Source organism: Oncorhynchus keta, unplaced genomic scaffold, assembly GCF_023373465.1.
Source record: "Oncorhynchus keta strain PuntledgeMale-10-30-2019 unplaced genomic scaffold, Oket_V2 Un_contig_16781_pilon_pilon, whole genome shotgun sequence".
Lineage (NCBI taxonomy): Eukaryota > Metazoa > Chordata > Actinopteri > Salmoniformes > Salmonidae > Oncorhynchus > Oncorhynchus keta.
Window position 1 is genome coordinate 96,404 of NW_026280115.1, and position 18,263 is coordinate 114,666.

Sequence of the window (18,263 nt, forward strand, 5' to 3'; positions counted from 1 at the left end):
CAAGGAGGAATGGGAAAAATTTCAGTCTCTCGATGTGCAAAACTGATAGAGACATACCCCAAGCGACTTACAGCTGTAATCGCAGCAAAAGGTGGCGCTACAAAGTATTAACTTAAGGGGGCTGAATAATTTTGCACGCCCAATTTTTCAGTTTTTGATTTGTTAAAAAAGTTTGAAATATCCAATAAATGTCGTTCCACTTCATGATTGTGTCCCACTTGTTGTTGATTCTTCACAAAAAATACAGTTTTATATCTTTATGTTTGAAGCCTGAAATGTGGCAAAAGGTCGCAAAGTTCAAGGGGGCCGAATACTTTCGCAAGGCACTGTATATACCTCCATGGTTGCAGGATCTTGTCTATTTTTACAAGTTTTCTATTTAAATTCCTTGTGGAGAGCTCATTTATATATTTTGTGATATGAATACCAAGTATGTCTACTTCACCATAAACCCATTATAAAGGTAAACTGCAGGGTAATGTAAAAGTTATTTTTTAAAGATCCAATACGTAATATTGTACACTTATCATAATTAGGTTTTAGTCCGGAAGAGTTATCTAGATCTTCAATGAGACATTGCAGGGATCTAGATTGTGAACTTAATACAAAACATGAGTCATCGGCACACATGGACACCTTTGTTTTTAAGCCTTGGATTTCTAATGGAAAGTGTTGTATAAATCTACAGGGATGCTGTCAAAAAGTGGTTGAATTCAAATGGATTTACCTGATATAAAAACTGGAAAATTACAGACTTGGGTTTTCTTTGAAAAGCCATTAGGACCTTCACTAACATTAGCCACCGCTAGCTAGCTAACAATCAATGGAAGTTATAGGGCAACCGTGAACTGTTTAACAAAAAAATTCCAGATGACCTTTAAGCAATAATTGAGTTGATTTCAGTTGACTTTCCAACAAATGCTTTGACAGGGTTCGAGCTCTGTCGTAGCATCCCTATATACTGTAGCATTAGTTCTCCAACAGGCTTGATCAATAGTTGATGAGGTGCAGCTAGCATAGCACTGGTCGCAGGGGCTAGGGATGCATTATTGATGGACAAAGCTGCAAGGTTTTCACAGACAACGGAGAAGCTGTGTGCCTGCCACGCTAGTCCCAACCAGAGCCAGGATTAGCACCTTTCACCAGCCTGACCTTGATTTCTGGTGTGACCAACCCGGGTCTCGTGTGCAACACAACAGTTTTAGTCCAATGAGTTAAAGGCATTAACTTGAAACGCCAGCAGATTAACACCTCACCTGCCTGATCCTGATTCCCCCCCAGGAGAGCCATAGGAGTAACTAACTTCTAACTTGCCTGACTTTAATTTCTTCCTGCCCTGATCTGACAATCCACACTCTTAGAAAAAAAGGATCCAAAAGGGTTCTTCGACTGTCGCCATAGGATAAACCTTTTTGGTTCCAGGTAGAACCCTCTGTGGAAAGGGTTTTAAATGGAACCCAAAAGGGTTCTACCTGGAATCAAAAGGGGTTCTTCAGAGGTTTCCCCTATAGGGACAGCTGAAGAACCCTTTTTGGTCCTAGATAGAACCCTGCACTCTGAGAAAAAAGGTGCACATTACTGTACTTAGCCTTCTGAGCTAAAGCCTCTGCATTAGCTCAGGGAGCCAAATGATTAAAATATCACCTGCCCAACCCTGGTTTCTCACAGTCTAGTGTTACCTACAAGGGTTCAAACTGGGTCTCCGGAATGTATTTGCTGTCTCCTCTCTAGTGTGCCAATTTTAGTGTCTTGTTTTGCATGTGTCGTCTTGTCTGGAACATAAGACAAAGGTGGTCTGGGAAGTCTAAATCTTCTAGGAACTGAGGGGTCACGGTCGAATCTTCTAGGAACTGAGGGGTCACAGACGCATACAAAATAACAGAACAATTTAAAAAATACACTTTATATTGGTCTCTACTATTCTGTATACATGAAACATCCTTGAATTCATCTGACCTGCTTATTCTACTGTACAGGTATGGTCAGGGTTGGGTAAGGCGGATTGTACTTGTATAGGGTCCGGTTAGGGTCAGGTAGGGCTAGGTTTAGGATCAGGTAGGGCTAGGTTTAGGATCAGGTAGGGTTAGGGTCAGGTAGGGCTAGGTTTAGGATCAGGTATGGTCAGGTAGGGTTAGGGTCAGGTAGGGCTAGGTTTAGGATCAGGTATGGTCAGGTAGGGTTAGGGTCAGGTAGGGCTAGGTTTAGGATCAGGTATGGTCAGGTAGGATCAGGTAGGGTTAGGTTTAGGATCAGGTAGGGTTAGGTTTAGGGTTAGGTTTAGGATCAGGTATGGTTAGGTTAGGATCTGTTAGGGTCTGGTAGGGTTAGGTTCAGGTAGGGTCAGGTAGGATTAGGATCAGGTAGGGTTAGGGCCAGGTAGGGTAAGGGCTAGGTTTAGGATCAGGTCGGGTCAGGTTTAGGATCAGGTAGGGCTAGGGTCAGGTAGGGTTAGGGTCAGGTAGGGCTAGAGCTAGGGTCAGGTAGGGGTAGGGTCAGGTAGGGTCAGGGTCTGGTAGGGTTAGATAGAGTCAGGTTTAGGATGAGGTAGGGTTAGCCCAGTCAAAACTGTTCGCTGCTCTGGCCCCCCCAATGGCCCCCCAATGGTGGAACAAACTCCCTCACGACGCCAGGACAGCGGAGTCAATCACCACCTTCCGGAGACACCTGAAACCCCACCTCTTTAAGGAATACCTAGGATAGGATAAAGTAATCCTTCTCACCCCCCCCCCCCTTAAAAGATTTAGATGCACTATTGTAAAGTGGCTGTTCCACTGGATGTCATAAGGTGAATGCACCAATTTGTAAGTCGCTCTGGATAAGAGCGTCTGCTAAATGACTTAAATGTAATGTAAATGGATGAGGTAGGGTTAGGTTTAGGATGAGGTAGGGTTAGGTTTAGGATGAGGTAGGGTTAGGTTTAGGATCAGGTAGGGTTAGGTTTAGGATCAGGTAGGGTTAGGTTTAGGATGATAGGGTTAGGTTTAGGATGAGGTAGGGTTAGGTTTAGGATCAGGTAGGGTTAGGTTTAGGATCAGGTAGGGTTAGGTTTAGGATCAGGTAGGGTTAGGGTCTGGTAGGTTCAGGTAGGGTTAGGGTCAGGTAGGGTTAGGGTCAGGTAGGGTTAGGTTTAGGATCAGGTAGGATTAGGATCAGGTAGGGTTAGGGTCAGGTAGGGCTAGAGCTAGGGTCAGGTAGGTTTAGGGTCAGGTAGGGTCTGGTAGGTTTAGGGTCAGGTAGGTTTAGGGTCATTCTGTTCTATTAAAACCTCTTCGGGCTAGGGGGCACTATTTTCACGTCCAGATGAAAAGCGTGCCTAAAGTAAACTGTCTGTTACTCAGGCTCAGAAGCTAGGATATGCATATAATTGGTAGATTTGGATAGAAACACTCTAAAGTTTCTAAAACTGTGAAAAAAATATCTGAGTATAATAGAACTTATTTGGCAGGCGAAACCCTGAGGACAAACCATCCAGGAAAAAGAGAAATTAAGGTTACTGTGTTTTCAATTGGTTTTCTATGGGAAACTATATTTACGAGGCACCTGGTTACAGTTCCTATGGCTTCCACTAGATGGCAAGTCTTTAGAAATTGGTTGATTTTCTTTTGAGAAATGAAGAAGTACAGCTGCTCGTTGTGAGTGTCAAGCCAAGTGGACTCTATTGTTTGTTGCGCACGACCTGGAGCTAGCTCCACGTTGAATTTATCCGCTATTGAACACAGTATATGCCGTCTTAAATTTGATTTGATTATTTATGTTTTAGGATACCTAAGGTTGGATTAGGAAAGTTGTTTGGACCAAGTTTACAGGTAACTTATTATATCATTTGTAGTCATGTTGGAACAGGTGTATTTCTGAATCAAAAGTGCCAAATAAATTTACATTTTGGAGATATAAAGAAGGAATTTATTGAACAAAAGGACCATTTGTGATGTTTCTGGGACATTTTGGAGTGCCAACAGAAGAAGTTCTTCAAAGGTAAGGTATGAATTATATCGTTATTTCTGACTTTCGTGTTGCACCTCCTTGGTTAAAATATGTTTGTCATGCATTTGTATGATGGGGCGCTGTCCTCAGATAATCGCATGGTTTGCTTTCGCTGTAAAGCCTTTTTGAAATCTGACATGGCGGCTGGATTAACAAGGAGTTAAGCTTGATTTTTGATGTATTGCACTTTTGATTTCATGAAAGTTTAATATTTATAGTAATTTAATTTGAAATTGGCGCTCTGCAATTTCACCGGATGTTGTCGAGGGGTCTAGCCGTAACAGGTTAAGAATATATATCACAGTTTAACTGAGTTACAAGAGTACTTTTCTTCATTAAGTCTTTATTTGTCAAAATGCTAATAAAGATTTTTTCTTCTCTCATTTTTGATTATCAGTGTCTTTTGGGGCTCCTTTTTTGTCTACTCTCCTGGTAAATAATTTGGGGTGCAAATGTATGTGCAAAGGGGACTCAAAGGGTCAAGTGCTTTAAAGGACTGTGTCACAAATGCCTGGGCCTCTGGGCAGACGAATCTCAAATAAATCTAAATATCAGTGCTATATGCATACATTTTATGTCTGGTCCCAGGAATCCAACGCACCATCATGGCATTGCACACATCATGCTCTACCAACTGAGCTACAGACGACCAGCTATTTGATGATCCATAATGTTTATTATGCAATTACAGCTCCAGTTGTTAGACATGACATGATTTTACACATCCCTCACTCTTCTCTGGGCACCTTTTACTGCAGGTCATAGCCCAATAATAACACACGATAAACCCTGTTCACTTAAAATATGATAAGAATGGAATTGAAAAGGACTCCACTGTCCTCACTATCCTGACTATGCTTGTTGTTACATCATAGAATGACAGATTGTTGCTCCCTACTGCTACTGTTTCACTATCCCCTATAAATTCACTATAAATCCACTGGAAATCTTCCAAGCCTGTATTTCAGCAGCAAACCCAATAAAGTTGTCAGACATCACTGAAATGGTCTCCTGGATCTCAAGGGTGCTGCTGTCTAGTAGCCAGTCACTGGTGTTGTGAGAAACTATGACTATGGAAGTATTTTTAGTACCACATGTCACGCACACTTTTTCATGGTGTTAGAACTGCTGTTTATCATAATCAGTGAGAGATGGGTACAGTACACATTTAGTGTAGTAAATGTTTTATAAGGTGTATACCGTGGGAATTCCTAGAACTAGGGTTGTTATCGGTTACTTTATCACCACCCTGTCTAAGTGGACCTGCCATTGTGGTCCTTCTGTGGCTCAGTTGGTAGAGCATGGCGCTTGTAACGCCAGGGTAGTGGGTTCGATTCCCGGGACCACCCATACGTAGAATGTATGCACACATGACTGTAAGTCGCTTTGGATAAAAGCGTCGGCTAAATGGCATTTATTATTATTATTATTATTATTATTATATATTATTATATTATTATATTATTGTGTTACTTTGTGTGCATTTTCCCTCAACAAAATGGTGGAATGCACAGAGGACTAATGAACCACATCAAACCTAATTTGGCATTTGCTTACAGTATATTTGTGTTCCTGAAATGCACACAAGGCCCACTTTAGTCTGTGTGAGAGAACGAGAGATCGGACTATGCCTGGCAAAAGCAGACACTGAAAGAGAGAGAAATAGAGGAGAGAGAGAAATTACAAAGAGAAAGAGACAGGGAGAGAGGGAGACAAATTACACCAAACACATTTGGCCCTTTCACTGGTTGAATACCTCGGTCACCTGACCTGTTCGACAGTGGGAGCTTATAGAGCACCCTCCACCTACACCCTGCCATGCTCTCAGCCCCCACAACCCCTGCCACTGATGCCCCTTCACTCCCGCTAAGCTCCTGCTGTGCCTAACTTCCTTGACCCTGAGGGTGAACAGTGCATTGCCCCCCACCTTCGCAAAGTTCCCCAGGATCGGAGTGTTAAAAGTCAGTACGTCCTCCGGACATTCCTGCCTGTCCCTAGTGTCTACTGTCACTTGCAATGGTGGAAACGGTGGCTTAGGCAGTGCCACCTGGACCTCCCCATGACTCTCTCCAGCAGCCTCAGAGACGTGAGTCCTGCCTGCTGTGCCAACCATCCAGCAGCTGTAGGTCAGCTAGTTTCTTGATGCCATTAAACATCCCTGCAGGGTGGCTGAACGACCTTAAAGGGATCTTTAAGCACATGCTAGTTCCCTCCAGCCATCATCAGTGTGGTATAGTCTCTGTGCCACTTTGGGTCGGAAGCCTGCCACCCTGCTCTCCAGGTCCATGAGGCCTTGTCTCCCCTCCTGGACAGGCAGCAGACCGCCGGGGCCGTTGAGAACAGTTTATATCATAGGGACGATGCCACCAAGTTGTTGATGATCAGCACCCTCCCTCTGTATGACACTTGGTAGAGGAGCCACCTCCACTTCTCCTGGCTTCGACACCACCACTTATGACACTCCCTCCCGGTTCTTCCTGACCCACCCCTCCATGCCCAGATACATCCCAAGAATATTGAGCCCTTCACAGACCCACTGCAACCCCCCCCCCTGGAAGCTACCCTGTCCCTCCATACCCCACACAAGAGCCTCACTCTTGTCCCAGTTGACCTGAACCGAAGACGCTCCCTTGTAACCTCTCAAACTAGACCCCGTAGGTTCTGCTCCTCCCTAACCATATCTGAGACGTCAGCAGCATATGCTGATACTGCTCCACCTGTCCCCAACCCTGTCTGGCACACACACTGCCCACAGCCTCCTGTGCAGCAGGCCCAGAAGTTCCTCAATAGTAAGTGTGCATAGCTGCCTCGATAGAGGACATCCCTGGAAAATGTCCCACCCTACCCAGACTGGCCTACCCAGACTGGCCTACCCAGGCTACCCTACTCAGCCCCCCCCCCCACCCACCTTCACCATACATTTTAACACAGGCCACAACATTCTCCCCACAGCCAAAAGCAGACAGCAGATTGAACAGATACTCATGGTCCATCCTATCAAAGGCTTTCTAAGGAAGAAGGTCCAAAGGTCCACATTCTGAAGTCTTGATTATTATGTCTCTGATTATGAACAGATGGTCTGTGATTGAGCATCCTGGTACACAGTACATTTGGTCCCAGTGGGACTTCAGTCTGTTAGAGAGGACCTTGGCAAAGACCTTATAGTCTCCACAGAACAACGCTACAGGCCTCCAGTTCTTTAGGTCACTCAAGCCACCCACCAACAGCTTAGTTGCAACTCCTCCGACGCACTCACGCAACACACACAAAAAGTTCTGTCCAATTCACTTTTTATAAAAGTCCACAGGCAGACCATCGACCAGCGGGCGCGCCAGAGGCCATCTTGGAGATGGCAGCCGAGAGTTTGTGAAACGTCTGGGGAAAATCAATTTCATTTCTCTGAGTTTGGGAACGTCCGTGAGCAGAACCTGAGAACACACAGGAGTTACACCCCCGTCAGGCTCCCTCATCTCCCCACAACAGAAGTTACCCCACCAGACAAACTCTGTTTTTTCAACCCAAAGAAGAAAGAGCTGGGAGCATCCATCCCTCTCAACATGGAACATCCTAGCTCATACAAGTGCTCCTTTTGTTTTCATATGAAAGAAAAATTATCTAGCAGCCCAGCCCCACCAGCTCAGCCTCTCCCTCACTTATGAACCCCTCAAGTTCCCCAGTACTCTCCTGGACTCTGAAAGCTGAATACTGCTGACAGAACAGCTGAAACTGGGCTTTCCCTATGTCCCACCACTGACTGAGACTCCCCTTTCCACTGTCCCCACCTCCACCAAAAGCCTTGGAAGCTTGAGAAAAGGTGGCATCTTGTAAGAGCTTTACGTGTCATTTCCAATGGGACACCTGACAGGGCCCTGGTGAAACAGATAACTGAGCCATGGAAAGATAAGGGTCTGAAACCCCAGCTGGGAGTACGGAGGCCCTCACCAGCCTATTGCTCTGGTACGATCCTCACCCTACCTCCAACCACCTTCACCCTCGTATACTACTTTGTGGGGGATACTTAATTCTCTGTGTCCACTGTCGTTACAATTTCCCCCTACACAAGGTATGTGTGAAAGCCCCTGTCTTAAACACCCAAACAGGACCCCCCTCTCCCAACCCATATTAGGTGCATACACATTTATGGAGAGAAAGAGAGAGACAGAAAGCGAGAGAAATAGAGATTAGAGAGCGAGAGAGAATTCCCGAACTTTTGCCAATGAACTACTTTGCTAATGGGCTTCTTTATCTGGACAGGAAGGGAAACCAGGTCAGCCAGAAACACACTGAAGAGAGCTTTGTGTACTCCAGTTAACTGGTGCTTCCCAATCTAAACCCAACATACAGTCAGGTCTAAAATTATTGGCATCCCTTGATAAAGATGAGCAAAAAAGACTGTATGAAATAAATAATACAAATACTGAGTTATATTGTACGCTCAATAAAATTGGGAAATGTTTACACATCTTTTTTTATCACATGTTAAACACTCTCTTTCTCTGATCAATTGAATTAGTATATAACATTTATATTTTCCCTTTTTTTGTGCATACAATATCTCAGTATTTGTATTATTTCATACAGTCTTTAAAAAAGTTTTAAAATAAGTTTTGAACCTGACGTTATCTAAACGGGCTCATTGGCCACTGGTCATTTGCACTGATTGTCCCAAATTAGATATTCATTTTCTATCCTGAATAGAATGTTTGATCTGAATTAATTTTATAGCTACTGACAAATGACATGCATGGAAACTAAGTGACATTGTCTGTCTGTAAAAAAGCATGACACTTTACACGTTTTTACTGAAAGAAGAAATAGCATGATGATGACGTGATGAGATGTCCATTGTTGCATCACATAAGTCTGACCTGCACAATAACCAGTAAAGTAACATTCTACATCTAGAATTCTAATCTCACCCTCTCTGACGTTCTGGTGTTTTTAAGCTGAGGAGAGGATACAACAACAGCCTTAACTGATCATGGTAGGCTTCCTCTTTGGCAAACATTTATGTTGCTAGGATATGATTAGAGATGGACACTTTTATGGTTATTTGAAAAACAGTGACATAACTAAGCAGTAGCTTGCTCATTGGTTAGTCTATAGTTGGAGCCAGTAGTCCCTCCACAAAGAAAGTAGGGCGAGGCCAAATCAATCAATGCACATCATCACGTCAACAAAACATTTATCAGATCCAATGTGATATTTTTGGGGGTATTTGGAAGTTTTATTGACAGATATAGAATATGAGATGAGTGATACAGTAGTGTAGAGTGACTGGCAGAACAGGGATTGAACCACTGCCTCAGGGCACTGCTAGGGGCACTATGTGACATTAAATGTCTGGAACTAGCTAACCTACTCAGTTAATAGTCGATCAATGGAAAGGTTCATGATTAAACTGGTCTACACAGCTAGGCTATATCCTCGTGGCTGACCCTAGCTGTGCCAGTCAATATATGTCTGGGGTTATTTGAGGAAAAGGAGAAGGCAATTTTTGTTCTAACCAAATGAACAATAGATATATTATTTTCTATTCCATGATATTCTATTCTATTCCATGATATTCTATTCCATGATAATCTATTCTATTATATGATATTCTGTTCTATTATATGATATTCTATGATATGATATTCTATTCTATTATATGGTATTATATTCTATGGTATTCTATTATATGATATTCTATGAAATGATCTATTCTATAATCTATTCTATTCTGATATTCGATTCTATGATATGGTATTCTATTATGTTCTATTCTATGATATTCTATTCTATGGTATTCTATTGTGTGATATTCTATTCTATGGTATTCTATTATATTCTATTCTATGATATTCTATTCTATGGTATTCTATTATGTGATATTCTATTCTATGGTATTCCAAAACACAGAAAACATATACTGTCCAATAAAAGTACAGGAAATGTTCACAGTAGGTAGGCCTCTCTACAGTATGCACTATTAGTGTGGTCAGTGTGGTGGTGGTATTGGTGACCTTTTACTTGTTTACCCCGAGCCAAAACAGTTCATTTCAATGGAACAAACATACATGACTTCAATGAATCGCCACTGACCACCACCTAGGCATTATGGGTGTGGCTAACCTGCCACAGACAAAGAACAAACTAAAGATCAGTAGGCTACTGTTACTTTATTTATCCTGCATCAGTCAGTAGGCTACTGTTACTTTATTTATCCTGAATCACTCTGTAGACTACTGTTACTTTATTTATCCTGAATCAGTCGGTAGGCTACTGTTACTTTATTTATCCTGAATCAGTCAGTAGGCTACTGTTACTTTATTTATCCTGCATCAGTCAGTAGGCTACTGTTACTTTATTTATCCTGCATCAGTCAGTAGGCTACTGTTACTTTATTTATCCTGAATCAGTCAGTAGGCTACTGTTACTTTATTTATCCTGAATCAGTCAGTAGGCTACTGTTACTTTATTTATCCTGAATCAGTCAGTAGGCTACTGTTACTTTATTTATCCTGAATCAGTCAGTAGGCTACTGTTACTTTATTTATCCTGAATCAGTCAGTAGGCTACTGTTACTTTATTTATCCTGAATCAGTCAGTAGGCTACTGTTACTTTATTTATCCTGAATCAGTCAGTAGGCTACTGTTACTTTATTTATCCTGCATCAGTCAGTAGGCTACTGTTACTTTATTTATCCTGAATCACTCTGTAGGCTACTGTTACTTTATTTATCCTGCATCAGTCGGTAGGCTACTGTTACTTTATTTATCCTGCATCAGTCGGTAGACTACTGGTACTTTATTTATCCTGAATCAGTCAGTAGGCTACTGTTACTTTATTTATCCTGCATCAGTCAGTAGGCTACTGTTACTTTATTTATCCTGAATCACTCTGTAGGCTACTGTTACTTTATTTATCCTGCATCAGTCGGTAGGCTACTGTTACTTTATTTATCCTGCATCAGTCGGTAGACTACTGGTACTTTATTTATCCTGAATCAGTCAGTAGGCTACTGTTACTTTATTTATCCTGCATCAGTCAGTAGGCTACTGTTACTTTATTTATCCTGCATCAGTCAGTAGGCTACTGTTACTTTATTTATCCTGCATCCTTTAGGCTACTGTTACTTTATTTATCCTGAATGTCAGTAGGCTACTGTTACTTTATTTATCCTGAATCAGTCAGTAGGCTAATGTTACTTTATTTATCCTGAATCAGTCAGTATGCTACTGTTACTTTATTTCTTATTTATTAGCCCTACCTAATGTTACAGACCTTTAATACTAGCCCTACCTAATGTCTCAGACCTTTAATACTAGCCCTACCTAATGTTACAGACCTTTAATACTAGCCCTACCTAATGTTACAGACCTTTAATACTAGCCCTACCTAATGTTACAGACCTTTAATACTAGCCCTACCTAATGTGACAGACCTTTAATACTAGCCCTACCTAATGTTACATACCTTTAATACTAGCCCTACCTAATGTTACAGACCTTTAATACTAGCCCTACCTAATGTGACAGACCTTTAATACTAGCCCTACCTAATGTCTGACAGACCTTTAATACTAGCCCTACCTAATGTTACAGACCTTTAATACTAGCCCTACCTAATGTCTCAGACCTTTAATACTAGCCCTACCTAATGTTACAGACCTTTAATACTAGCCCTACCTAATGTTACATACCTTTAATACTAGCCCTACCTAATGTTACAGACCTTTAATACTAGCCCTACCTAATGTTACAGACCTTTAATACTAGCCCTACCTAATGTTACAGACCTTTAATACTAGCCCTACCTAATGTTACAGACCTTTAATACTAGCCCTACCTAATGTTACAGACCTTTAATACTAGCCCTACCTAATGTGACAGACCTTTAATACTAGCCCTACCTAATGTGACAGACCTTTAATACTAGCCCTACCTAATGTTACAGACCTTTAATACTAGCCCTACCTAATGTTACAGACCTTTAATACTAGCCCTACCTAATGTGACAGACCTTTAATACTAGCCCTACCTAATGTCTCAGACCTTTAATACTAGCCCTACCTAATGTTACAGACCTTTAATACTAGCCCTACCTAATGTCTCAGACCTTTAATACTAGCCCTACCTAATGTTACAGACCTTTAATACTAGCCCTACCTAATGTTACAGACCTTTAATACTAGCCCTACCTAATGTCTACAGACCTTTAATACTAGCCCTACCTAATGTTACAGACCTTTAATACTAGCCCTACCTAATGTTACAGACCTTTAATACTAGCCCTACCTAATGTTACAGAGACCTAATGTGACAGACCTTTAATACTAGCCCTACCTAATGTTACAGACCTTTAATACTAGCCCTACCTAATGTTACAGACCTTTAATACTAGCCCTACCTAATGTTACAGACCTTTAATACTAGCCCTACCTAATGTTACAGACCTGACCTAATGTCACAGACCTTTAATACTAGCCCTACCTAATGTTACAGACCTTTAATACTAGCCCTACCTAATGTTACAGACCTTTAATACTAGCCCTACCTAATGTTACAGACCTTTAATACTAGCCCTACCTAATGTTACAGACCTGACCTAATGTTACAGACATTTAATACTAGCCCTACCTAATGTTACAGACCTTTAATACTAGCCCTACCTAATGTGACAGACCTTTAATACTAGCCCTACCTAATGTTACAGACCTTTAATACTAGCCCTACCTAATGTTACAGACCTTTAATACTAGCCCTACCTAATGTTACAGACCTTTAATACTAGCCCTACCTAATGTTACAGACCTTTAATACTAGCCCTACCTAATGTTACAGACCTTTAATACTAGCCCTACCTAATGTTACAGACATTTAATACTAGCCCTACCTAATGTTACAGACCTTTAATACTAGCCCTACCTAATGTTACAGACCTTTAATACTAGCCCTACCTAATGTTACAGACCTTTAATACTAGCCCTACCTAATGTTACAGACCTTTAATACTAGCCCTACCTAATGTTACAGACCCTAACCCTACCTAATGTTACAGACCTTTAATACTAGCCCTACCTAATGTTACAGACCTTTAATACTAGCCCTACCTAATGTTACAGACCTTTAATACTAGCCCTACCTAATGTTACAGACCTTTAATACTAGCCCTACCTAATGTTAGACCTTTAATACTAGCCCTACCTAATGTTACAGACCTTTAATACTAGCCCTACCTAATGTTACAGACCTTTAATACTAGCCCTACCTAATGTTACAGACCTTTAATACTAGCCCTACCTAATGTTACAGACCTTTAATACTAGTCCTACCTAATGTTACAGACCTTTAATACTAGCCCTACCTAATGTTACAGACCTTTAATACTAGACCTAATGTTACAGACCTTTAATACTAGCCCTACCTAATGTTACAGACCTTTAATACTAGCCCTACCTAATGTTACAGACCTTTAATACTAACCCTACCTAATGTTACAGACCTTTAATACTAGCCCTACCTAATGTTACAGACCTTTGTTACAGCCCTACCTAATGTTACAGACCTTTAATACTAGCCCTACCTAATGTTACAGACCTTTAATACTAGCCCTACCTAATGTTACAGACCTTTAATACTAGCCCTACCTAATGTTACAGACCTTTAATACTAGCCCTACCTAATGTTACAGACCTTTAATACTAGCCCTACCTAATGTTACAGACCTTTAATACTAGTCCTACCTAATGTTACAGACCTTTAATACTAGCCCTACCTAATGTTACAGACCTTTAATACTAGCCCTACCTAATGTTACAGACCTTTAGACCTAGACCTAATGTTACAGACCGTTAATACTAACCCTACCTAATGTTACAGACCTTTAATACTAGCCCTACCTAATGTTACAGACCTTTAATACTAACCCTACCTAATGTTACAGAGCCCTACCTAATGTGACAGACCTTTAATACTAACCCTACCTAATGTTACAGACCCTGACCTAATGTTCAGACCTTTAATACTAGCCCTACCTAATGTTACAGACCTTTAATACTAACCCTACCTAATGTTACAGACCTTTAATACTAACCCTACCTAATGTTACAGACCTTTAATACTAGCCCTACCTAATGTTACAGACCTTTAATACTAGCCCTACCTAATGTTACAGACCTTTAATACTAGCCCTACCTAATGTTACAGACCTTTAATACTAGCCCTACCTAATGTTACAGACCTTTAATACTAACCCTACCTAATGTTACAGACCTTTAATACTAGCCCTACCTAATGTTACAGACCTTTAATACTAACCCTACCTAATGTTACAGACCTTTAATACTAGCCCTACCTAATGTTACAGACCTTAATACTAACCCTACCTAATGTTACAGACCTTTAATACTAGCCCTACCTAATGTGACAGACCTTTAATACTAACCCTACCTAATGTTACAGACCTTTAATACTAACCCTACCTAATGTTACAGACCTTTAATACTAACCCTACCTAATGTTACAGACCTTTAATACTAACCCTACCTAATGTTACAGACCTTTAATACTAACCCTACCTAATGTTACAGACCTTTAATACTAGCCCTACCTAATGTTACAGACCTTTAATACTAACCCTACCTAATGTTACAGACCTTTAATACTAGCCCTACCTAATGTTACAGACCTTTAATACTAGCCCTACCTAATGTTACAGACCTTTAATACTAACCCTACCTAATGTTACAGACCTTTAATACTAACCCTACCTAATGTCTCAGACCTTTAATACTAACCCTACCTAATGTTACAGACCTTTAATACTAGCCCTACCTAATGTTACAGACCTGACCTAATGTTACAGACCTGACCTAATGTTACAGACCTGACCTAATGTTAGACCTTTAATACTAGCCCTACCTAATGTTAGACCTTTAATACTAGTCCTACCTAAAGTTACAGACCTGACCTAAAGTTACAGACCTGACCTAAAGTTACAGACCTGACCTAAAGTTACAGACCTGACCTAAAGTTACAGACCTGACCTAAAGTTACAGACCTGACCTAAAGTTACAGACCTGACCTAAAGTTACAGACCTGACCTAAAGTTACAGACCTGACCTAAAGTTACAGACCTGACCTAAAGTTACAGACCTGACCTAAAGTTACAGACCTGACCTAATGTTACAGACCTGACCTAATGTTACAGACCTTACCTAATGTTACAGACCTTACCTAATGTTACAGACCTTACCTAACGCTGCAGATCTTACTAGACCGGACCTAATTCCTACAGAGGTGATGCGTTCCATTGGATAATATACACAAACTACACAGAGCACTGCATGAAGGGGTAGGCTAGCTCGTATAGGTGGGCAATAGAATAACTATTTAACACAGGGGGAACTTTACCTATCGTATCTATCCATGATAAGAGTGCGCAATAATACTTAAATGTTTTATTACACAATAGTATTAACCACACGAGATATGGACACTATCTATCCTTAGCTACTGCACGAGTTGAGCAAAAGGAATACAACATTCCACACGTGACGAAAAGTAAATTTTCAGTTCATAAAAGCCTACTTGCCCTCTGCCCACGATAAGTCGCAGAGCCTCCAAGTTGCCATGATAAGCGGCCCATAACGTCGGTGTCATGCCATCTTCATCCGGCGCGTTCAAGTCCTTCCGCGTAGCCTCCTTCAGCAGGTCCAGGTAGCCATCCCGGGCCGCCTTGTGATACCTGTCATTCATGCTATCAACGGGCCCTCGACTCCATTGCTCTCGGTCGTCATCTACCCATCTCTCTGTCTAAATGACAGGCACCACGGGCTAGAGTTCCACTGCCTGCCTCCGCCTGTGTTTCATTGTTAGCCAGGCCGTTCCTCTGGTCTGAAATATTATTGTGGCGTATGCCGTTGCAGTGACGGCCGCGCGAGCCGATAAGGAACGCGCATTTGGTATCCAGGGGCTATCGCGTCGGGGCTGTTGTTAGGTTGTCTGGTCCCACAGGAATATAATTGTTCTGGTCTACATGATGTGCACAAAATGCACGGAGCCTAATATAAATGTGAAAGAACATAGAAAAATAAAGAAAAAGCTTGGAATATATAGGCATTTAAAAATAACTTCAAGTTCAATATTCATATTCTACACATATTCTATACGCTCTTAGAAAAGGGTTCCAAAAGGGTTCTTTGGCTGTCGCCATGGCAGAGCCCTTTTGTGTCCCGGTAGAACCATTTCTGTTCCATATAGAACCCTTTCCACAAAGGGTTCTACATGGGGTTCTACATGGAACCCAAAGGGTTCTACATGGAACCAAAAAGGGTTCAACCTGGAACCAGAAAGTGTTCTTCGAAGGGTTTTCCTATTGGGACAGCCAAAGTACCATTTGGTATTCTAGATAGTGCTTCGGAGAGCAAGTATTCATTTCCAATAGCCATTTAGAGTCCGTTGAAATGTTGAGTCATGCATAGAACAACATAACATTTGATATGCTTTTAAACATTTCATGTGCCATTATAAAGGCTCATACACACTTATAAGAAGTTGTACCTCATTATAACAGCAGTCTGCCAGTGTTACTGAACAGACCATCATATCCACTGACTCATCATTAAAGGTGTGATGTTAATGATTTGAGTTTTGATGAGCACATCACAATATGATGAGCCATGTTGTGATAGTGAAATAAAAATGTTGAAAGGTGTTTTTCTAAGCAGAAGCTTGTTATACATCCACACATGAGTGTTCTTTTGATAAATCATTAAAAACACTCCCAATGTGTGAACATATAACAAAGCATGTTGTTTCTCATAGATGTTTGACATTTATGACTGTCTGTACATTGGTGTTGTTGTCTGTAAATCAGGCTGTGGCTAGGGACGGCTATAAAGCCATGAGGGACACGGCTCCCCAGGCACTCTGAACCTGATCACACACACCTCCCACAAGGTAAGCAGCTGCTCAGGCATCCTCATATTGATCATCAATGTATTGATCTATAGGTATAAGATAGACTCAGGATTAAGTTCACTCAGTCAAACTCAGATTTTTATGTTGTTCACAGAACTCAAAAACATGCTTTATCAAATCAAATTGTATTTGATAGGAAAGGTGTAGACCTTACAGTGAAATGCTTAATTACAAGACCTTAACCAACAATGCAGTTTTGAGAATACATAAAAATGAAAAATAATAATAAAAGTAACAAATAATTAAAGAGCAGCAGTAAAATGACAATAGCGAGGCTATATACAGGGGGTACCGGTAGAGTCAATGTGCGGGGGCACCGGTTAGTCAAGGTAATTGAGGTAATATGTACATGTGGGTAGAGTTATTAAAGGGACTATGCATAGATAATAACAGAGTAGCAGCAGCGTAAAAGGGAGGGACAATGCAAATAGTGTGGGTAGGCATTTGATTAGATGTTCAGGAGTCTTAGGGCTTGGGGATAGAAGCTGTTTAGAAGCCTCTTAGACCCAGACTTGGCGGTAGCAGAAAGAACAGTCTATGACTAGGGTGGCTGGAGTCTTTGACAATTTTTAGGGCCTTCCTCTGACACTGCCTGGTATCGGGGTCCTGGATGGCAGGAAGCTTGGTCCCAGTGATGTACTGGGCCGTACGCACTACCCTCTGTAGTGCCTTGTGGTTGGAGGCCGAGCAGTTGCCATACCAGGCAGTGATGCAACCCGTCAGGATGCTCTCTGGTGAAGCTGTAGAACCTTTTGAGGATCTGAAGACCCATGACAAATCTTTTCAGTCTCCTAAGGGGAATAGGTTTTGTTGTGCCCTCTTCACGACTGTCTTTGTGTGCTTGGACCATGTTAGTTTGTTGGTGATGTGGACACCAAGGTTCTTGAAGCTCTCGACCTGCTCCACTCCAGCCCCGTCGATGAGAATGGGGACGTGCTCGGTCCTCCTTTTCCTGTAGTCCACAATCATCTCCTTTGTCTTGGATATTTCTTTTTCATTTGTGTGTACTTAAATTAAGTAACTCAGTAACTCATTATTTCTGACACTCTTATTGACCTGTTAGATAAATAATTCAGTCAAGTCCAGGAAACCAATTGCTTTTGATAAACTGAGCAAATAATACTGGGCACTGCAGCCTTTTCTCACCATTAGTGTGTTTACCAGACTGCCACTCTAATGCGTTTGTTTGAGATGATGTGGATGGCTGTAATCAATTCATAGAATGTCAAAATGACCAATTGGAACCCCATTCATAAGCATCCAATTAAATTGATACTATCCCAAGTAACCTAGTAGTCTGAGTCCCACTCTCT

The 18,263-nt window shown here is 41.4% G+C and overlaps 2 protein-coding genes across 2 annotated transcripts in view; one reads left to right on the forward strand and one right to left on the reverse strand.

Moving 5' to 3' along the window:
- Positions 1 to 15,911, reverse strand: part of LOC127919477 (pre-mRNA splicing regulator USH1G-like) — a 28,911-nt gene extending 13,000 nt beyond the window's left edge. Inside the window, 1 exon segment of the mRNA XM_052503078.1 lies at positions 15,563 to 15,911. Within this exon segment, the coding sequence (XP_052359038.1) occupies positions 15,563 to 15,726 (164 nt within the window). The 5' untranslated portion in view covers positions 15,727 to 15,911.
- The window catches only part of LOC118379226 (proton channel OTOP2), a 33,868-nt gene that overhangs the window by 10,553 nt on the left and 5,052 nt on the right, over positions 1 to 18,263 (forward strand). The gene's annotated exons all lie outside the window — the stretch shown is intronic.